This window comes from Schistocerca cancellata, chromosome 1 (genome assembly GCF_023864275.1).
Source record: "Schistocerca cancellata isolate TAMUIC-IGC-003103 chromosome 1, iqSchCanc2.1, whole genome shotgun sequence".
Lineage (NCBI taxonomy): Eukaryota > Metazoa > Arthropoda > Insecta > Orthoptera > Acrididae > Schistocerca > Schistocerca cancellata.
In genome coordinates this window covers 161,357,531-161,380,762 of record NC_064626.1, presented here as the reverse complement: position 1 = coordinate 161,380,762, position 23,232 = coordinate 161,357,531, and the positions used below count along the sequence as shown (strand labels likewise).

Below are 23,232 nucleotides of genomic sequence, written 5' to 3'. Positions count from 1 at the left end.
CTTCTGGTACTCTCTTCTTGCGACAAGCTTTTTTTAAACATCCGAGCGGATTACTCACGCGTTGTTTGGACTTAAAAGAGCAGCTACGAGTGAAACACACAAAACATGGCCTGAGTCATGGCTGTGGAGTTGCAAGACGCCTGCACGTGCTCACAACCTGCCTCGTTAACGTTTCGCTGCTACCGACATAGTCACTGTCTGTGTCTGTTGGGTGGCCGGTATTTCTGGCCGAGAAATCTCCGATCCTCTCAAACGAGACTACGTCAGCCGTTGGTATATCTTACGTTCTCGGTAATGACTTAAGTTCACCTGAGAGTCCGTTGCTCGTAAAGTGCTTTCAGGGGGTCGTCTGTGGGGAAGGGTTAGTTAGTTACCTAAGTAGTTACCATGTTCCGGCGATCACAATAGAGTTGTGACCTCTCAGTACAATGCGTAACGAGTGACTATTACGGATAGAGCAGGGCCTCCCAAGCTTTTTCAGCTGGCGGACCCCTTCTTCAGTCGTAAATCCATGGCGGACCCCTAATCAGTCAAGAGCACAGTAACTTTAAATTTCAGAGCAAAACCCATGGGAACGGAAAGCTTCTTAATGCAAGTACCATGTTGCCAATGACCCTCCTTCGCCTGCCTCCCCCCCCCCCCCCCCGGGGGATCAATAGTCTTTGGTTATGAGATGAATGAAAACAACTTGAAATTAACGATCCAATTTGAATTCCCACTGTATCCAGATACTTACTAGTGGATTTACTCACTTTTTTCAACACACTATATCCTGATTAATATTACTTGGTAATTGACATTTCACACGTTGGAGCTGCCTTCCTCCAAGAGCAATGAACGTCACGTCCAAACTGTTCGCTGTTGACAAACTACCGCCTGTGGTCTGTTCACTTCCACTGTTTGGCAACTGTTGTGTAAGGAGCATGCATATTTCGTAACAGTCGTGTGTGTGTGTGTGTGTGTGTGTGTGTGTGTGTGTGTGTGTGTGTAATTTTTCGTGAAATCCGAAGAAAAATGTTCAAATGTATGTAAAGTCTATGGGACTAAACTGCTGAGGTCATCAGTCGCTAGTTTCACACACTATTAACCTCCTAAGTTTAACTTCCGCTAAGGACAACACACACACACACACACACACACACACACACACACACACACACACACTGATACACACACACACACACACACACACACACACACACACACACACACATGCCCGAGGGAGGACTCGAACCTCCGACAGCGGGAGCCGCACCAATGTTGTGGTTCGTGTTGCCGACTGTCAAATATTATTGCCAAAGATCGAATGTTATTACCAACTTTCGAGTGCTATACACATGTTTTTCAAAGAAAAAAAGTAGTGACGAATTTGATTTTCACATTTTTATTCAATAATTTTACTCATTATTTTACACGATTTGGTGAAAGGTGGCCGCGGACCTCCTAGAAAGAGCCGGCGGACTCCTAAGGGGTCCGCGGACCACACGTTGGGAAGCCCTGGGTTAGAGTATACTTTGTCATTGAAAAATATGTAAATATGCTCACCGTTAACATATTTGTCACAAGCTATGTTTTTTCCCACGCACATTTATACAGGGTGGCGAAAATAAAAGAGGCCCCATGTCTCATAAGCAATATACAGACAATTCATTCGTTTATTGGTTGGTTGGTTGGTTTGTTTGTTTGGGAGAGGAGACCAAACGGCGAGGTCATCGGTCCCATCGGTTTAGGGAAAGATGGGGCAGGAAGTCGGCCGTGCCCTCTCAAAGGAACCATCCCGGCATTTGTCTGAAGTGAGGGAAATCACGGAAAACCTAAATCAGGATGGCCGGACGCGGGTTTGAATCGTCGTCCTCCCAAATACGAGTCCACCTCGCTAGGCCGTTTATTGTAAATTACTGAGCAGTAAATTATTATTATGAAAAACAATGTACTTTACATTCAGTAGGTCAATAGTTCACAGGAAGTGCTGAAAACATTCAGCATGAACTTCGATACAAACTCAGCATACCTCAATATGTTTTCTGGAAAAAATTGCCAGTTCATTTGGTATGACTTCCGCGATCGCATTGCTAATGTAGGTTTTCACCTCATCAATTGTACGCCGGTTGGTACAGTAGACTTTACCCTTTAAATTACCCCAAAAATGAAAATCACAGGCAGAAAGATAGGGCGACCTGGGAAGCCAAAACCTGCAGAAACTGTCATTCTTCTCCGAAAGCTTCGTGGACGTACGACATTCAAAACCGTGAAGTATGCGCCTTAAGCCGGCCTCGGTGGCCGTGCGGTTCTACGCACTTCAGTCCGGAACCGCGTGACTGCTAGGGTCGCAGGTTCGAATCCTGCCTCGGGCATGGATGTGTGTGATGTCCTTAGGTTAGTTAGGTTTAAGTAGTTCTAAGTTCTAGGGGACTGATGACCTCAGATGTTGAGTCCCATAGTGCTCAGAGCCATTTGAACCATTTTTATGCGCCCTGGCGCCATCTTACTGTGGAAACGCATACTCTCCTTCCTCTGTTAGCTGTGCAATGAATGGCTGCAACAATTCCGTTACATACACTTGGGAGTTGACGGTGTTGTTAAAGAAAATAGGGCCTATAATCCGTTGTCCTGAAACTGCACACCAAACGTCTGCTTTCAAATCATACAGAGGCACCTCAAAGCGTTATATGGGATTATATTTTCAGAGTTAACGTAACCGCTAATGCGAAAATGAAGTAAAGATTTGGATCCAGATAGCAATCAGCGTCGTGCGTCAGTAACCATTCGCAATAGTGTCGTCGTTGTGCGTAATCCGTAGGTTTTAACGCTAGTATCACTCTTGTTTTTTACGTTCGCACACGTAACAGGTACAACTTTATCTGGCATTGCTTTCGTTTGATGTTCGGTTGGGAGGATAGACGTCTAGGTGATTTCCATGGACTTCCTACCATAGTCTCATGAACACGTTCAATATTTTCCGGCGAATAAATTTTCCTTACACGGTTACATTTGACGTTAGCGACTGAACCTGTCGCTCTAAATTTAGTGATCAATTTCTGCACAATACTCTTTGCTGGATCAGCTGTCTCTCGATATTTTATTGTTAATCTTTCATTTAACATTTTAAACGATTTATATAAAAAAGTTTCAACGATAAACACTCTTTGTTCGACTGAAAAAGGCATTCTGTAGACGGGACCCCACTCGAACGCTGCCCTAGCGTTAAGAAAGCGGCGCTTTGCCTCGGAGGATGTCTCCCGCAGTCGGAGACGAAACGTCAGGGGAGAGTTTTGTACATCGACCACAGCCCATCAGCCCGGAAGTTTTAAGGGAAAACCCTCATATAGTTTCAAAAATCACGTTCGGTATAACGCGGGCCTCCTTTATCAAAGAAGTAATGAATGCCTGAGGCTCAACATTTACGTATAAACAGCGAAAATGTAAAAGAGGAATAAATAATCTTTCTTCCTTTGATTACTAGCAGAGAGGGGGTGCCCAACGAGGAAAAGTTTCGAAAACGTTTGAAATTATGTGTAAATTTTATTGGAAGCCTGTTAGTCCTCTCATTTTCAAATACTGGATGGATATAATCTGGGCAATTTGCTCACCATGAGTTAAGCTGTCTCAAAACGTATACACAGTTTGTAACATTGACTTCTTGTCTTAAACCTTTAACATAAGACTGTACTTGTTAATAACAAGATTATGACTCCATTTTAAATAGTTAAATTCAGTCAATAAATATATGAAGTAATCAGCACCTCTCTTTCTCTCTGTCTCTGACTACACACACACACACACACACACACACACAGACATTTTATTATACATTCAGAACTACTTCTACGGCGTAAGAGTTGTCAACTAATTACGATCTCAGTTTGTGTTTGAAGTTAATGTTATTATCTTATAGCGATCCCGGCAATATTTCGCAATTGCTGAACACGTATGGGAAGTAAATATGTACAGTAATCTAGGATACTCCTGGGAATTGTGTCGATACGCAAATTTCGTCTTCTCGTTGCAACTTTGTCCACTTTGACGACATGGATCTCGAAGTCAAAATAAATCGTACAGAATATGAACGAATAAGACCCCATTGTTTTCGTCTTTTGCTTGTAATTTTTTTCGTACACAGTACAATTACAAAACTTCTGAATGTACAGCATTTTCTGTTCTTTTGTATCCTGGTAGTAAGAGTATGAACTGATTTTGTGAGCTACCAGTCCGTGAAAGGGCAACATACGGAGTATTCAAAAAGTCTCACCGCAGTGCCGTATGATTTTTCGCCGTGGATGCCGTGTGATTGTCCGCCTGCCTGGGTTTTTCAACGAAACAATAAACGCACAACGATACTGCAGTGGTATTCTGTACCCATTTATAGGAGAACTTGTGTTATTGTTACACTGACTTGTTGTCTTAAAGCTTTAACATAAGACTGTACTTGTTAATAACAAGATGATGACTGCATTTTAGAATGTTAAGTTCAGTCAATAAATATATGAAGTACTCAGCACCAACGGTTATTTTCAACAAGATGGCGTAACAGCGCATACAGCTCGCGTTTCAATGTCACTGCTGGCTGAAGTTTTTGGTGATCGCATTATTTCACAGGGACTTTGGCCTCCACGATCGCCTCACCTAACACCACCTGACTTTTTCTTCTCGGGTGCAGCGAAAGCAGCTGTCTATAAAAATCGTCCAAATTCCGTCGATGAATTGAAAACTGCAATATCGACTTTCACTGCTTCTGTTACAGAAGAAATGTTACAGCTTGTGTTTGGAAACATGATTAGACGAATTGATTGTGTATTCAACAACGGGGGGGACACTTTCAACATTTAATGTGAAAATTTGTAAGTAAAAATGAATATTCAATGAATTAATAGCTTGTATTTCACTGAGTTTCATTTCGGTACATTCACTGCGGCATACGGCACGTGTGGCTAAGTCATACGGCACAGCGGAGAGACTTTTCGAACACCCCGTACATTGGACCTTGCGAAAAGCGCTTTGATTGTAAATCAATTGAAAAAGTATTTTAATGTCTGAACTTGAGCCTTGTTTATTCTTATTGCAAACGAAACCTTGATTGGGAAATGGAGTCGCTTAAAGTGAATGCTCTCGAGCCTTCTTTATTGTTACTTCAAACGAAACCTTGATGTACTTAAAGTGAATGGTATCATTGGTATACCTGGTATGCGAGAGAGGTTTCCAGCTGCTGGATCTTCTATAACATTATTTCGCACAATTTTAATCTGCGAACGGATAGCATTAGAAAGTCTCAGACGATTCATCTTGCATAATAGTATTGTAATCGCAAGCCAATTAAGCATATGTAAAATTTTCATAATGTAAAGATTTTCGATCAAAACCGATTGCGAGGAAGGAAACATAACACCACATTGCTGTATATAGAACTTTTTATATGGAGAAACAGTTTACACAGGCGTGCAAAACTTAAGGATGAAAGTAACTTTCGCATGATGGGTCACTGGGCAAGTAACATAGCCAGAAGAAACTTGTACGACACACAGAAAGAATTGCTACAGGATTGTACATGAGATAAATGAAAGAAATATGCAATGAGGCGAACAAAAAGACACTTTAATTCAAAGACAATAATTACACTGAAGTCGCAGCAATTTTTAATGGCCCGCATCTCGTGGTCGTGCGGTAGCGTTCTCGCTTCCCACGCCCGGGTTCCCGGGTTCAATTCCCGGCGGGGTCAGGGATTTTCTCTGCCTCGTGATGGCTGGGTGTTGTGTGATGTCCTTAGGTTAGTTAGGTTTAAGTAGTTCTAAGTTCTGGGGGACTGATGACCATAGATGTTAAGTCCCATAGTGCTCAGAGCCAGCCAATTTTTAATGGTCCTCTGCACATTACAGACGGCGACACATACCCTACTGGCCATTAAAATTGCTACACCACGAAGATGTCGTGCTAAAGATGCGAAATTTAACCGACAGGAAGAAGATGCTGTGATATGCAAATGATTAGCTTTTCAGAGCATTCACACAAGGTTGGCGCCGGTGGCGACACCTACAACGTGCTGACATGAGGAAAGTTCCCAACCGATTTCTCATACACAAACAGCAGTTGACCGGCGTTGTCTGGTGAAACGTTGTTGTGATGGCTCGGGTAAGGAGGAGAAATGCGTACCAGCACGTTTCCGACTTTGATAAAGATCGGATTGTAGCCTGTCGCGATTGCGATATAGCGTATCGCGATATTGCTGTTCGCGTTTGTCGAGATCTAATTACTGTTAGTAGAATATGGAATCGTTGGGTTCAGGAGGGTAATACGTAACGCCGTGCTAGATCCCAGCGGCCTCGTATCACTATCAGTCGAGATGTCAGGCTCCGCATGGCTGTAACGGATCGTGCAGCCACGTCTCGATCATTCGGCCAACAGATGGGGACGTTTGCAAAACAAGAACCATCTGCACGAACAGTTCGAAGACGTTTGCAGCAGCATGGACTATCAGCTCGGAGACCATGGCTGCGGTTACCCTTGAGTCTGCATCACAGACAGGAGCGCCAGCATTGGTGTACTCAACGACGAACCTGGGTGCACGAATGGCAAAACGTCATTTTCTCGGATGAATCCAGGTTCTGTTTACAGCATCATGATGGTCGCATCCGTGTTTGGCGACATCGCGGTGAACGCACATTGGAAGCGTGTATTCGTCATCGCCATACTGGCGTATCACCCGACGTGATGGTATGGGGTGCCATTGGTTACACGTCTCGGTCACCTCTTGTTCGCATTGACGGCACTTTTAACAGTGGACGTTACATTTCAGATGTGTTACGATCCGTGGGTCTATCCTTCATTCGATCCCTGCGAAACCCTACATTTCAGCAGGATAATGCACGACCGCAAGTTTCAGGTCCTGTACGGGCCTTTCTGGATACAGAAAATATTCGACTGCCGCCCTGGCCAGCACATTCTCCAGATCTCTCACCAATTGAAAACGTCTGGTCAATGGTGGCCGCGCAACTGGCTCGTCACAATACGCCAGTCACTACTCTTGATGAACTGTGGTATCGTGTTGAAGCTGCATGGGCAGCTGTACCTGTACACGCCATCCAAGCTGTGTTTGACTCAATGTCCATGCGTATCGAGGACGTTATTTCGGTCAGATGTGGTTGTTCTGGGTACTGATTTCTCAGGATCAATGCACCCAAATTGCGTGAAAATGTAATCTCATGTCAGTTCTAGTATAATATATTTGTCCAATGAATACCCGTTTATCATCTGCATTTCTTCTTGGTGTAGCAATTTTAATGGCCAGTAGTGTAGTTCTTAATAGGGCGTATGTCCACCACAGACTACAGTGCTTGCTCTGCAACCTCCTACTATGCTGGCTGCAAGGTTGGTAAGGAGTTCTTGTGGTAGGGTGTGCCATTCCTCTACCTGTGCTGTCGCAAACTTCTGCATGGCCGTTGGCGGACGTGGACGTGTCTCCTTAAGGCATCTGACACGTGCTCGATGAGATTCGAGTCGGGGGAAGGGGCAGGCCATTCCATGAGCCGAATATTTTCTCGTTCCAAGAGCTCCACCACTTGTGCTGTTCGATGCGGTCGCACATTGTCGTCCATGAAAATGAAGTCAAGGCCAAATGCACCTGAGGAAAGGCGCACATGGGGAAGAAGTACAATGGTGACCTGCGAGTGTATCGTGCTCAAACAAACAACCCATGCAGGATTATGCCTACCCGTACCACAGTAGCTCGACTACAAGAACGATAGAGTTCGACAGTTTTCCTGGATGCATTACGTGTTCCCAACTCTCGCCATACGATGGGACATCCAGCATTGTCGAGCATGACGGCATTGGTGGTCCAGGTGTTACGGTATGGGGAGGAATCATGTTGTAAGGCCGCACTGAACCCCAAATCTTTAAACAGGGTACGCTTATTAGTGAACGTCATTGTGGTAATGTACTTCTTCCTAAAATGGAGTGTCGTGTGACCAGGGCCTCCCGTCGGGTAGACCGGTCGCCTGGTGCAAGTCCTTTTTTTTAGTTGACGGCACTTCGGCGACTTGCGCGTCGATGGGGATGAGATGATGATGAGGACAACACCAAGTCCCTGAGCGGAGAAAATCGCCGACCCAACCAGGAATCGATCCCGGGTCCCTTTGCATGGCATTCCGTCGCAATGACCACTCAGCTCTCGGGGAGGGCTACTCCTTCCTGAAGTGCGTCTTTCCAAGGATGCCTTCGATTCTGACTTCACTTTTATGGATTAAAATGTGTGACCGCACCGAAGAGCGCAGGTAGAGTTCTTGGAACGAGAGGGTATTCGGCGAATGGACTGGTCTGCTCTTTCTTCCCACTTCAATCCCATCGAGCAACTGTGGGATTTGTTGAAGAGAAGTATTGCAAAACTTCCACATGTACCAACGACCATGTAGGAGTCGTCAAATGGTTCAAATGGCCCTGAGCACAATGGGACTTAACATCTGAGATCATCAGTCCCCTAGAACTTAGAACTACCTAAACCTAACTAACCTAAGGACATCACACACATCCATGCCCGAGACAGGATTCGAACCTGCGACCGTAGCAGTCGCGCGGTTCCGGACTTAAGCGCCTAGAACCCCTCGGCCTCCGCGGCCGGCAGTAGTCGTCAACCTAGTGGAAGAACTTGAAGACCCTACCACTAGAACTCCTTCCCAATGTTGTGGCCGACATGGGAGCACGGTTGCAGTTAGTGCGCTGCCGTCCGCGGTGATCACACACCCTATAACGAACCATCTCCCGCCTTTCGCAGTGTCGAGGGGACCATCACGAATGGCTGTGACTGGAGTGTAATTATTGTTCGTTTAATTAAACTGTCATTTCTGTTCGTCTCATTGCGTATTTCTTTCAGTTACTTTCTGTACTATACGAGGTTTGTCCGGAAAGTACGTATAAAAGTTGAATAATAACTTTATTTTACAATTATTCAGGTATTGCAATATAGTCTCCTTTAAAGTACTCGCCATGAGACGCCGTTTCCACTGTTGATAACATTGCTGAAAGTCTTCAGTTGTGATGTTGTTCAATTGCCGCGTCGTTTCCTCCTTGACGGCTTCCACATCTCCCAAGTGCCGCCTCCGAAGCACCATTTCGCACTTCGGGAACATGAAGAAGTCACACGGGGCTAAATCGGGTGAATAAGGCAGGTGGTCTGTCACGGTGATTGAGCTTCGTGCCAAAAACTCGCGCACAACGAGCGACGTGTGAGCGGGCGCATTGTCGTGATGAAGGATCCACCTGTCCCCTTTTGCCAACTCCGGTTGAGCTCGGGCCACATGAGCTCTGAGACGTGTCACAACATCAACGTAAAAATTTCCGTTCACTCTCTGGCCGGGAGGGACAAATTCCTTGTGAACAATGCCCCTAAAATCAAAGAAAACAATCAACATTGTCTTCACATTGGACCTTGATTTTCGCGACTTTTTTGTTCTCGGTTATCCTGCTAGGTTCCATTCCTTGCTTTCAGATTTGAGCTCTACATCGAATTCGTAAAACCAGGACTCGTCTCCAGTGATGACTCGGTTGAGAAAGTCCCCTCTTTCCTCTGCTTCTAACCAATCTTCACAGCACTCAACCCTCTTTGCTTTCTGTTCTGGCGTCAAGAGCTTCGGTACGATTTTCGCACACAATTTCTTCATTTCAAGTATTTGTGTCAGGATTTCGTGAACGATTGTTTTGGGGATTGACAGCTCGTTAGCAATCATTCTGACTGTCAATCTACGGTCTTTAAGAACACAAGCCCGAATTCGTTCAACATTTGCATCGGAACTCGATGTCGACGGGCGTCCTGGGCGAGGGTCATCGTTCACTTCTTCTCGGCCATCCCGGAACCTTTTTAACCACTTGTTCACGGTTGGTTCCTTCAGAGAATTGTCTCCGTAAACCTGTTTCAAACACTCAAAAATCTCACGGCCATTCTTGCCTAGCTTTGCAAGACACTTGACGTGCTGTTCCTCAATCAGAGAGAGCTCCATGCCGACGGCAGGTGAAAAAGGGTAACTGTCAACAAGCTGCCGCACACTCTCACCTTCACGCAGAGTGCTCTGACTCGAACTGAGCGTTGATGGGATTGATTACAGCAGTAGTCCCACCTGGCGGTGACTGCAACTTGTAACATAAAGACATTATTCAACTTTATACGTATTTTCCGGACAAACCTCGTACTTTAGCAGTTCCTACTACGTTATGTGGTCAAAAGTATCCCGACACCTGGCTGAAAATGACTTACAAGTTAGTGGCGCCCTCCATCGGTAATGCTGGAATTCAATATAGTGTTGGCCCACCCTTAGCCTTGATAACAGCTACCACTCTCGCAGGCATTCGTCTCAATCAGGTTCTGGAATGTTTCTTGTGGAATGGCAGCCCATTCTTCACGGAGTGCTGCACTGAGGAGAGGTATCGATGTCGGTCGGTGAGGCCTGGCACAAAGTCGGCGTTCCAAAAAATTCAAAAGCTGTTCTATAGGATTCAGGTCAGGACTCTGTGCAGGCCAGTCCATTACAGGGATGTTATTGTCGTGCAACCACTCCGCCACAGACCGTGCATTATGAACAGGTGCTCCATCGTGTTGAAAGATGAAATCGCCATCTCCGCATTGCCCTTCAACAGTGGGCAGCAAGAAGGTCCTTAAAACATCAATGTAGACCCGTGCTGTGATAGTGCCACGCAAAGCAACAAGGGCTGCAAGCCCCATCCACGGGAAACACGACCACACCATAACACTACCGCCTCCGAACTTAACTGTTGGCACTCCACACGCTGGCAGATGACGTTCACTGGGCATTCGCCATAGCAACACCCTGACATCTGATCGCCACATTGTGTACCGTGATTCGTCACTCCACACGACGTTTTTCCACTGTTGAGTCGTCCACTGTTTACGTTTCTTATACCAAGCGAGGCGTCGTTTGGCATTTACCGGCGTGATGTGTGGCTTATGAGCAGCCGCTCCACCATGAACTACAGACAACACGAACCGTGTACCTCCTTCCTGGTGGAATGACTGGAACTGATCGGCTGTCGGACCTCCTCCGCCTAATAGGCGCTGCTCATGCTTGGTTGTTTACATGTTTGGGCGGAAAATGGCTCTGAGCACTATGGGACTTAGCTTCTTAGGTCATCAGTCCCCTAGAACTCAGAACTACTTAAACCTAACTAACCTAAGGACATCACACACATCCATGCCCGAGGCAGGATTCGAACCTGCAACCGGGGCGGTCGCGCGGTTCCAGACTGTAGCGCCTAGAACCGCTCGGCTACGCCGGCTGGCTGTTTGGGCGGATTTAGTGACATCTCTGGTCAAAGGGACTGTGTCTGTGATATATTGTCCACAGTCAACGTCTATCTTCTGGAGTTCTGGGAAATGGAGTGATGCAAAACTTTTTTTTGATGTGTGTAGATAAACGTCAAATACCACCATATTTGCTGCAGCTAAAAACCAAACAAAACCGGTCAGTTGCGAGTAGCGCTTGTACTCTGAGAGTTCCATGCAAACTCAATTATGTATTTAGATAATAACAACAATTTCGTGTTGCTTAATGGCCTGTTGGAAGTCTTTCGTTTGGACGCCACTTCGGCGACTTGTATGTCACTAATCTACTCTACTTTTCGAAATGGGAATGGGGAGACTGTAAACTTTAGTATTAGACATTAATTTCACCTTGATACTTATACCCGTTTCTGAGGAAAATGGGTCGTAACAGACGAACAGACTGGCAGTTGTAAAAGAAATGAGAAATATATATTTTTATGTGATATAATAAGAAATTAACAATTTCCGAATTTTTTTTGTTTTACATGCATTTGCAGCCTGGCTTCTTGTTGGATTTCATGATTACAGCCTAACTGGAGTTCCCTACATGTTTTTTGAACGAGATTGCCAGTGTCAAATTATGACTGACAGGCGGACAACAAAGCTATCCTGTAAGGACTCCGTTTTCACCCATTGGAGTACGTTACCTTAAAATAAACCGTGCACGAATGTCTGCGTTTGCGTTCATAAGTTAAGAAACTAACTTCAATGAAGAAGTTAAAAACACACAGGCCAGGATAGAATTTAGTTTTGTATGTTTTGTTAGTGCCAGTCAGCCTACACTACTGGCCATCGAAATTGCTACAACAAGAAGAAATGCAGATGATAAACGGGTATCATTGGACAGATATATTATACTAGAAGTGCCATGTGATTACATTTTCACGCAATTTTGGTGCATAGATCCTGAGAAATCAGTGCCCAGAATAACAACCTCTGGCCGTAATAACGGCCTTGATACGTCTGGGCATTTAGTCAAACACAGCTTGAATGGCGTGTACAGCTACAGCTGCCCATGCAGCTTCAACACGATACCACAGTTCATCAAGAGTAGTGACTGGCGTACTGTGACGAGCCAGTTGCGCGGCCACCATTCACCAGACGTTTTGCCGGCCTCGGTGGTCTCGCAGTTCTAGGCGCGCAGTTCGGAACCGCGCGACTGCTACGGTCGCAGGTTCGAATCCTGCCTCGGGCATGGATGTGTGTGATGTCCTTAGGTTAGTTAGGTTTAAGTAGTTATAAGTTCTAGAGGACTGATGACCACAGCTGTTAAGTCCCATAGTGCTCAGCGCCATTTGAACCATTTGAACCAGACGTTTTCAGTTAGTGAGAGATTTGGAGAATGTGCTGGCCAGGGTGGCAGTCGAACATTTCCTGTATCCAGAAAGGCGCGTACAGGACCTGCAACATTCGGTCGTGCATTATCCTGCTGAAATGTAGGGTTTCGCAGGGATCGAATGAAGGGTAGAGACACGGGTCGTAACACATCTGAAATGTAACGTCCACTGTTCAAAGTGTCGTCAGTTCGAACAAGAGGTGACCGAGACGTGTAACCAAAGTCACCCCACACCATCACGCCGGGTGATACGCCAGTATGGCGATGACGAATACACGGTTCCAATGTGCGTTCACCGCGATGTCGCCAAACACGGATGCGACCATCATGATGCTGTAAACATAACCTGGATTCATCCGAAAAAATGACGTTTTGCCATTCGTGCACTCAGGTTCGTCGTTGAGTACACCATCGCAGGCGGCGCTCCTCTCTGTGATGAAGAGTCAAGGGTAACCGCAGCCATGCTCTCCGAGCTGACAGTCCATGCTGCTGCAAACGTCGTCGAACTGTTCGTGGAGATGGTTCTTGTTTTGCAAACGTTCCCATCTATTGGCCGAATGATCGAGACGTGGCTGCACGATCCGTTACAGCCATGCGGAGCCTGACATCTCGACTGATAGTGATACGAGGCCGCTGGGATCTAGCACGGCGTTACGTATTACCCTCCTGAACCCAACGATTCCATATTCTACTAACAGTAATTAGATCTCGACAAACGCGAGCAGCAATGTCGCGATACGCTATATCGCAATCGCGATATGCTACAATCCGATCTTTATCAAAGTCGGAAACGTGTTGGTACGCATTTCTCCTCCTTACCCGAGGCATCACAACATCGTTTAACCAGGCAACGCCGGTCAACTGCTGTTTGTGTACGAGAAATCAGTTGGAAACTTTCCTCATGTCAGCACATTGTAAGTGTCGCCACCGGCGCCAACCTTGTCTGAATGCTCTGAAAAACTAATCATTTTCATATCACAGCATCTTCTTCCTGTCGGTTAAATTTCGCGTCTGTAGTGCGTCATCTTCGTGGTGTAGCAATTTTAATGGCCAGTAGTGTATCTGCGAAACGAAATGTGACGAACTTAAGGTAAGTTCATATCGAGGGTGCGGTGCGCACTGATGATGGCGAATACAAAATACATTCAGAAGCGGAAGTGCTCTTCTACGGTTTTTAGAAAATGGCTGGAAGGTAACGGCCTGCGTGTCGCCAGGACGTCACACGCTGACCGCCAGCGGGGTTGACGGCGTCTCGTAGGACCGGTTTGCTCGGTGCAGAGGCTACGCAGCAGCAACAGCCAGCACAGACTGCCACCCAGCTTACCTTGGCGCCCTTGTCGGTGTAGGTTGTCTGAAACAGATAAAAGTAAGGGTCAGCATCACGGAGAACTCTCTTCTAAAAACTTTCGTCATGAATGGTTCAAATGGCTCTAAGCACTATGGGACTTAACATCTGAGGTCATCAGTCCCCTATACTTACAACTACGTAAACCTAACTAACCTAACGACATCACACACATCCATGCCCGAGGCGGGATTCGAACCTGCGACCGAAGCAGTCACGCGGTTCCGGACTGAAGCGCCTAGAACCGCTCGGCCACATCGGCCGGCTACTTTCATCATTACTCGTAGCCTATTGTTAGCGACGTTGTCTTACACTCGTAGTAATTGAAGCAGTCTTTGGCTTAATCTGTGCTAACAGTTATTGTGAAAAAGGATATTGATTCAATCTGTATCATTATACTGGTGATTTTATACATCAATGCTGCATTTCAGTTCGTCTACATCAGGACAGTGAGAAATTCAGGATTGAAGGCAAATTCAGGTAGGGACGTTCCATACCACCACATTGTTAGTAGTCATACAATGAGTGTTCTTAACTTGGACAACCATGTGTGTTAATGGAAAACCTTAGCTTTTCTGGTGACATTGAACTATTTGCCGTTGGTACAAATAAACTCAAAAAACTAATGGAACGACTTAGTCCTCCATATCGCATCCGCACAACCAACATTGCAAAGGAAACCGTGGCCGAAAGACATCGCGAGGTCCTCAGGACCTGATAGAGGATTTACTTCTTAGTTCAGTCTGACGCTGGCAACGTTACGGAGCAGTCACGGCCAGCGCTCCGCTAGCGAGGCACGTGTTGCGTGTTGTGTTTACTTCAGTCGCTGCAGAGTGATGCCTTCCTTATAGACCAACATGGTAGACAGCTGTCGCAAAACGACTTTGTATTTCACGTTTCGTCCAGACTTAGCCCGTCCACAGGCGCTGGACATTGTAATGGTTCTTTATTTACGTGACCATTACGGCACTCCGTCCCCAGTTCTCGATACCAGTAATATCGTACTACTTTTCTGCGAAGTAAGAGACATATTTTTGTGACAATATTCACATTTGGTTTCATTAATGCATAGGTACTCCGATGTATCGATATATTACAGTGATGTGGTTCTTGTGTGTATTCATTTCTGTGAGACTGTCATAATCTTTGACTTTCTCGTAACCGTTTTGGCGCGAATGCTCACAGAGCAGTCTTTGTTTCACTTTGCAGAAGTAAAGTTGTTATTTTACGTTGTAAAAGAGCATTCAAGTTTTGTGTTTGGTTAAGTGGAAATTAAATATATGAAGATTGATACAAAACTGTTTTTTTGATGATGTGACAATTAAGAAGTATATGTGAATTTATAAGAAGTTTAATAAAAATATGGATCATGAACACCAAGTCAAAAATTATTTCTACCATACCATTGTTCCGATCTGGGATTGTTCGATCATTAAGAATTTCCTGAAAAACGCATTTGTTATGTCTTCAAATATTGCTAAAATACAGATCTGGACCTTCTAGCAGTCAAAGTGGAATCACCCTAGAATCAACAAGATGAGCCATAACAAAAAAATGGCTCTAAGCACTATGGGACTTAACATCTGAGGTCATCAGTCCCCTAGACTTAGAACTGCTTAAACCTAACTAACCTGAGGACATTACACACATCCATGCCCGAGGCAGGATTCGAACCTGCGACCGTAGCAGCAGCGCAGTTCCAGACTGAGGCGCCTAGAACCACTCGGCCACACCGGCCGGCGACGACGGTGGGTGTGCGGCCATAATGGGTAGCCCTTGTGAGACAAACTGAGGAGCTACTTGACTTGACTGCCAGGAGAGCAGTGTGCTAACCACATGCCCCTCCATATCCGCATCCATTGACACCTGTGGGCTGAGGTTGACACGACGGCCGGTCGGTACTGTTCGGACGAAGTTCAGTTTTAGTTAGTTTTTATAGTTAGTACTTCCTTGTCCCAACCAAGGCCTTAGAACCTGGTCCATGATCCTCCTTGCCATCGTTCGACATTGAGGAACACGTGCGCAAACACGAGCCCCCGGTTCTCGATGTACGTTTGGCGGTCCTCGGCTTACGCAACCGATCATAAATTTTCTAAGTCCACCTATGTTGGTGCACAAGTCATCCTGCATGCTCCATCAGTGTTCTGTGGTGGAGTTCTTAACTTAACCCTTAGCAACAATGATGCCAATCAGCTCGGTAATGGCTCTAGAACGTGGACCTAAAGTCGATAAAGTTGCAGGTCTAGAAAGTTTTAACAGCCTTGACGTCATTGCTTATCGGACATTTCAGATCGCAGAGGTCTACAATATAGATATGGGTAAATCCTATTATCTCTCTTCGATGCCTTTAGTTCTCAGGACCAGGAATCATCGTAACATAAATGAACCTGAATCTGTGTCAGTGTGGGTCAAAGGTATTGACAACTGTAAAAAAAAATTAAACTCGTGGGTGATCTCACTCATTATTATAGAAATTAAATAAAATATTTCGTTGAAGTACGAACGAAGGCTTTTTATTTTGACCAGCTTTTCCTTTGTTATTCCCAGTGACTGTCGTCCGGTTAAATAAAAGAAAAATATATTTTCACGGTCAGGGTATTCTCCAGAGCGACTGTTACGTCGTGCTTCACAAAAGCCGCGAGAGCACCGGTGGCGACATTCCACTTTCTCTGCAGGGTCTTCTCGTGCCTCATTTAGGCCGTCGCACTGTGCCTTATCGTGCACCTCAGCCCTGTCTCACAGAGGTGTCGCGTCACAACAGAAACTCGTGGAGCTGCGTCAGCGGCAAATATTGAGCCACATTTTTTCGGAAAACGGAAGGGAATTTTATGTTGGTGTTTTGTCTCGGTTTCACTTGGCGCCGCGGATATCAGTGGGACCTTCTGCTAATGTAGACAGGAGAATGTTATGGGGCGGACGAGACACTGAAGCACTCTCTCTTTCTCTCTCTCTTTCTCTCCACCTCTCTGTGTCTGTAGTGGGAGGGGGGAACGAGGCTAATAGTGAGATACAGACAGATTCTTGCAAACCTTTAAAGTCAAAATCATGGTGACTGTAAATGATCCTATACTGAGTAATACTACCAAATGCGGAACTCAAAATATCTTTTTTATCTTCGTATCTTTGTTTCCCATTTTTCCAAAGCTCCTTCATATTCTCCCTATGTTGTCTTTTCCTTTCTTCTGTCCATGTTGTTCCCAATTTCTCATTTCGCCTGCCTTGAAAGCGTTTTAAATTTAGTATTTTATTCATAAAAAGGTTTCATTTTGTATTTTCCATTATTCGATGTTGTTCCTTTCTAGTTCTTTTCTTATTTATGTAATCCGTACTAGTGTTGATTTCTTTGATTCGTTAGCCTGTTCTCATTCATTTGGTAGAGATGTCCAACGGATATTAACCTTTGCTTTACTATTACTTCCGATATTTTCTGCATATTTTGGTAGTTCTCCTCATTACTACACAATTTACAATCATTTTTATTGTATTTATTTGGCGCTAGCTTCCCAGCTATTGGGCCACGCACATTGTTATTTAATAACTTTACAAATTACGTGTTTCCTTGTGCGGCTGGTCCCGGCGGAAGTTCGAGTCCTCCCTTGGGCATGGGTGTGTGTGTTTGTCCTTAGGTTAATTTAGGTTAAGTAGTGTGTAAGCTTAGGGACTGATGACCTTAGCAGTTAAGTCCCATAAGATTTCACACACATTTGAACATTTTGAACATATTTCCTTGTTATGTTTACATGAAGTTTCGAAAAATCTTAATTTTTATGCGTTATAACGATGTTATGCTGCGAACAACCGTATTTCAGTCGGTGGGCGTTCTGTGCAGATCATAATCGAATATAAATAATTAATGCGGGTAGCAGTTAAGACTGTGAACAAATAGCACGGTTTCTTCCTCTGGGATCAGCTGTTGGTGTGCACCTTTGGAGTCAATCACGTGAGACTCCTGCTGTGGCTCGATAACTTCACATTCTGGAATTCAGAGATATGTATACGCCTCTTGAAAATGTCTCGGGAAGTGTACATAGATTTCTGGCTGTCGGACATGCTCCGTGACACTTGCAGGAAGAGGAGGTCCCAGTTTGACGACTGCCTTATAGAGTGTTACCAGCTAACTCTCTTAGCGGTAACACCCAAGCAACAGGTGATTTAGATCTGCCAGTTCTGAAGGATGATCTTCGCAATGCGGTACGTGCAAGATAACACCCGTGTCCGTTTTGCACTCTCATTAGTGGTATTGCATGGTGACGTAACAGTTTTAACTTTGAGTATCATTTTCTTCTTGGAAAGAGTAGTTGAATCCCTGCGAAGTTCTGTTGTCCCGTCATGTGAGAGGATTCCCAAATTGGTGTCATTCATCAAATTCCCCTTTCGTTACAGTACCCACAAAGCCCGTACACCATCTGATTAAAAGTATCCGGACATTAATATGTAATGAAAGAAGGAAAAGCAGGAAGTTTAAAGGAGCATATCGAGGGTCTATACAAGGGCGATGTTCTTGAGGACAATATTATGGAAATGGAAGAGGATGTAGTAGACAGCATTCCATTAGAACTACTGATAGCCTTGGGAGATCCAGCCCTGACAAAACTCTGGTGAGCAAGATGTATGAGACAGGCGAAATGTCTTCAGACTTCGACAAGAATATAATAATTCCAATCCCGAAGAAACCAGGGGTTCGCAGATGTGAAAATTACCGAACTGTCAGTTTAATAAGCCACGGCTGCAAAATACTAACACGCATTCTTTACAGACGAATGGAAAAACTGGCAGAAGCCGACCCCGGGGGAAGATCAGTCTGGATTCCGTAGAAATGTTGGAACACGTGAGGCAATACTGACCCTACGACTTATCTTAGAAAATAGATTAAGGAAAGGCAAACCTACGTTTCTAGCATTTGTAGACTTAGGGAAAGCTTTTGACTGGAATACTCTATTTCAAATTCTGAAGGTGGCAGGGGTAAAATACAGGGAGCGAAAGGCTATTTACAATTTGTATAGAAACCAGATGGCAGTTATAAGAGTCGAGGGGTATGAAAGGGAAGCAGTGGTTGGGAAGGGAGTGAGACAGGGTTGTAGCCTATCCCCCATGTTATTCAATCTGTTTATTGAGCAATCAATAAAGGAAACAAAAGAAAAATTTGGAGTAGGAATTAAAATCCATGGAGAAGAAATAAAAACTTTGAGGTTCGCCGATGACATTGTAATTCTGTCAGAGACAGCACAGGACCTGGAAGAGCAGCTGAACGAAATGGACAGTGTCTTGAAAGGAGGATATAAGATGAACATCAACAAAAGCAAAACGAGGATAATGGAATGTAGTCGAATTAAGTCGGGTGATGCTGAGAGAATTAGATTAGGAATGAGACACTTAAAGTAGTAAAGGAATTTTGCTATTTGGGGAGCAAAATAACTGATGATGATCGAAGTAGAAAGGATATAAAATGTAGACTGGCAATGGCAAGGAAAGCATTTCTGAAGAAGAGAAATTTGTTAACATCGAGTATAGATTTAAGTGTCAGGAAGTCGTTTCTGAAAGTATTTGTATGGAGTGTACCCATGTATGGAAGTGAAACGTGGACGATAAATTATTTAGACAAAAAGAGAACAGAAGCTTTCGAAATGAGGTGCTACAGAAGAATGCTGAAGATTAGATGGGTAGATCACATAACTAATGAGGAAGTATTGAATAGGATTGAGGAGATGTGAAATTTGTGGCACAACTTGACTAGAAGAAGGGATCGCTTGGTAGGACATATTCTGAGATATCAAGGGATCACAAATTTAGTATGGGAGGGCAGCGCGGAGGGTAAAAATCGTAGAGGGAGACCAAGAGATGAATAAACAGATTCATAAGGATGTAGGTTGCAGTAGGTACTGCGAGATGAAGAAGCTTGGTTAAAAATGATTCAAATGGCTCTGAGCACTATGGGACTTAACATCTGAGGTCATCAGTCCCCTAGAACTTAGAACTACTTAAACCTAACTAACCTAAGGACATCACACACATCCATGCCCGGGGCAGGATTCGAACCTGCGACCGTAGCAGTCGCGCGGTTGCGGACTGAAGCGCCTAGAACCGCTTGGGCACCGCGGCCGGCGAAGAAGCTTGCACAGGATAGAGTAGCATGGAGAGGTGCATGAAACTAGTCTCTGGACTGAAGACCACAACAACAACAATATGTAATGCGGAAATGGCCACTAAATATCACGAGAGGCGAAGCTGCCAGTGTAAAAGGAAGCAGAGGGTACTGTGTTGTTAGTGGAGAATCGGCAGATAGTGAATTCGAACGTGGACTATTCATTCGACGTCACCTGGATGACAAATCCATTAGGGACATTTCAACCCATTCTGAAGCTGCTCAGGTCGAATTTTGGTGGTGCGACTGTGAAGTGGAAACGTGAAAAAACAACCACAGCTAAACCAACATCAGCCAGACCACATGTACTGACGGAGAGGGACACTAGAGCATTGCGGACAGTGGTTGTAAGAAATCACTGAAAGGAATCACTCGTGAGTTTCAAAGTGCTACCAGCAGTCCAGCTAGCACAATATGCGTAGGGAAATAAAGACGCCAGTGGACTGTGGATGACTGAAAACGAGTGATTTTTAATGATTAATTACTCTGTACCCTGTGACAATCAGAGGGAAGGATATGGGTGCGAATGTCCTTAGACCATTATCTACCACCATGTACAATGCCAACAGTGAAGTACGGAGGGTTAAAATATGGGGCTGTTTTTCGTGTTTAGGCGGTGGTCACTTTATAACGCCAAAGACAGCACTAAAAGCGGAAGGATTTGAAGACTTTTACGGCATTGTGTACTGAGTACCGCAGAGGAACAGTTCGGGAACGATGATTCGCACCAGGATGGCTGTGTATCCTGTCATAAAGCAGGAAGTGTGAGGCAGTAAAATTCCTGAAATGGACTGCCCTGCCAAGAGCCCCGACCTGAGCACAATGGAACACTTCTGGGAGGAGTTCCAACGTCGACTTCGCACCACACCCCAACATACATCAAAATCTACTGGTTTCGGCTCTTGAGGTGGGTCACCACTTCTCTACAATCATTCAGACACCGCACTGAAAGTGCCTCCAGTAGAGTCCAATCCGTCATAAAGGAGAAGAGTGGACACACCCCATAATAATGTCTACTGATAGGTGTTCGGATACTTTTGATCAGGTAGCGTATAAGGTAGACGTACGAAGAAAAGTATCAGTTTATTGATACTACTCTTTGCTGATTGGTCACCGTCTCATTCTCTATGATGCCGCAATGCCCTTTTCCTTTCAGAAGTTGATTCTTTTGTATTGATCGATAAACTGATAGCCGGCCGCTGTGACCGAGCGGTTCTAGGCGCTTCAGTCCGGAACCGCGCTGCTGCTACGGTCGCAGGTTCGAATCCTGCCTCGTGCATGGATGTGTGTGATGTCCTTAGGCTAGTTAGGTTTAAGTATTTCTAAGTTCTAGGGGACTGATGCCCTCAGATGTTAAGTCGCATAGTGCATAGAGCCATTTGAACCATTTTCATACACTGATAAAATAGTTCCTGTACCGTACGTCAAAGACAGATTGCCTTTCCAAGTTCCACGGCTGATGTCCTTTTTTAGACAGAGCTGCGCGAATATTATTATCGAATATAGCTGGTATCATGCTATATGTAGTCGTATCTGAGTGCCTGTATTATTGTTAGAAACTCGCCCACAACGCAGATCGTTTCAGGGGGAAGCTTGTACGTAAATATGATTTCCATAGTGGGACAGAAATATGAATCATTCTTTCGCTCTGCTCTGAAGCGGAGTGTGCATTGTTTTGAAACTTCCTGGTAGATTAAAACGGGAGACGAACCCAGAACACGGTCTAATGAAGCTGGAAGATGTGCCGTGAATTGTGCCTGAATAGATAGTGGACAACACAGTGAAATGCATGGTATCTTTACTTCGCGATACGTTCGTACACCGGAACGTGAGGAAGCCAAGCCTGACTAGATGCGTAATACAACCAGGAAGTGGAGGAATTCCAGTTAATAGCAAAGTTCAACAAACGTTTGTTTGTAGATAACAGCTACGCGAAGAAACGTATAGATAGAATTATCAGGACATGAAGGCTGTGGAACTAATTACAACGAAAGCACAGCTGTAAAATCAAAAGCATTAAGAAACTCTAAATTGGAAGAAAAATGTGGGAAAACTTGTACAATCCGCTAAACACTTCAACTGCGCGCACAGAGACATAATTTGGTTCGCCGGAAAATCACTGCTAATAGCGAACTTTACAAAATAGGTCTATGCTGAGTCTCCATGTGCCGAAACTGCAGTCTAGAAGAGACAGTAGAAGATAGGCGTACATGCTGTGAAAAACTGGAAATATGTCGCTGGACTTGGGAAATAGAGCCAATACAGGGTGAATATTAATAAAACCGAAAAACTGCAGGGACTGAGTCCTGATTGGAAATGGAGGAAGAACAGTCTCATGAACATGTGTCCGGAAATGCATCGTTCCCCACCCTCACCTACCTTGGCCTCACCATTGACCGTCAGCTCACCTGGATCCCTTATCTCCGCTCTATCCAATCCAAAGCCCACAATGGCCTCCAGCTCCTCAAACTCCTCTCTGGCCAGACATGGGGGTTGAATCCCTCTACCATCCTCCACACCTACAAATCCTTAGTCTGTCCCATCCTCTGTTATGACAGTCCCACCTGGATATCCACCCCCACCCCCTAAATTCTATAAGTCCCTACAGATCCTCGAGCGCCATGCACTCTGCTTCGCCTTCCATAAACACCTCCCGTTCCTCTCGCGGATCCTCTACAACCTGATTCCTTTCCCCCATCTGCTCCTATTCCTCAAACATATCTGCATACTCTACACCTCCCGCTGCCTTGATCCCCCTCATCCTCTGGTTGCTGCTCTCCTCTCCAACACCCACCCTCTGCTGCACCTTTACCGTTGTGTCCCCCTAACCTCCATCTCTACACCCTTCATCTCCTTTCCCAAGGTGGCTTCTGTCAACTCCCCCTCCAGGATGATGCGCTCTCTCCTCCATTTATCCCTCCTATCAACTCTGATCCTCACCTCCCCTCCTTTCCTCTGTCCTTTTCCCAGGTTCCCTCTTCCCCCTTTCCATACTGTTTTTTACCCACCTACCCTCTCTCAGCCTCCCTTCTCTCCCCCGAGTCCTTTTGCGTTTCCTTCCTCTGCCTTTCCCCATTCCCTCTCGCATC

General features: G+C 45.1%; 1 protein-coding gene across 1 annotated transcript in view; it reads right to left on the bottom strand.

Moving 5' to 3' along the window:
* The window catches only part of LOC126167697 (4-hydroxyphenylpyruvate dioxygenase), a 132,069-nt gene that overhangs the window by 89,877 nt on the left and 18,960 nt on the right, over positions 1-23,232 (bottom strand). Inside the window, exon 2 of the mRNA XM_049920494.1 lies at positions 13,981-14,007. Within this exon, the coding sequence (XP_049776451.1) occupies positions 13,981-14,007 (27 nt within the window). The remainder of the gene's footprint in view (positions 1-13,980; positions 14,008-23,232) is intronic.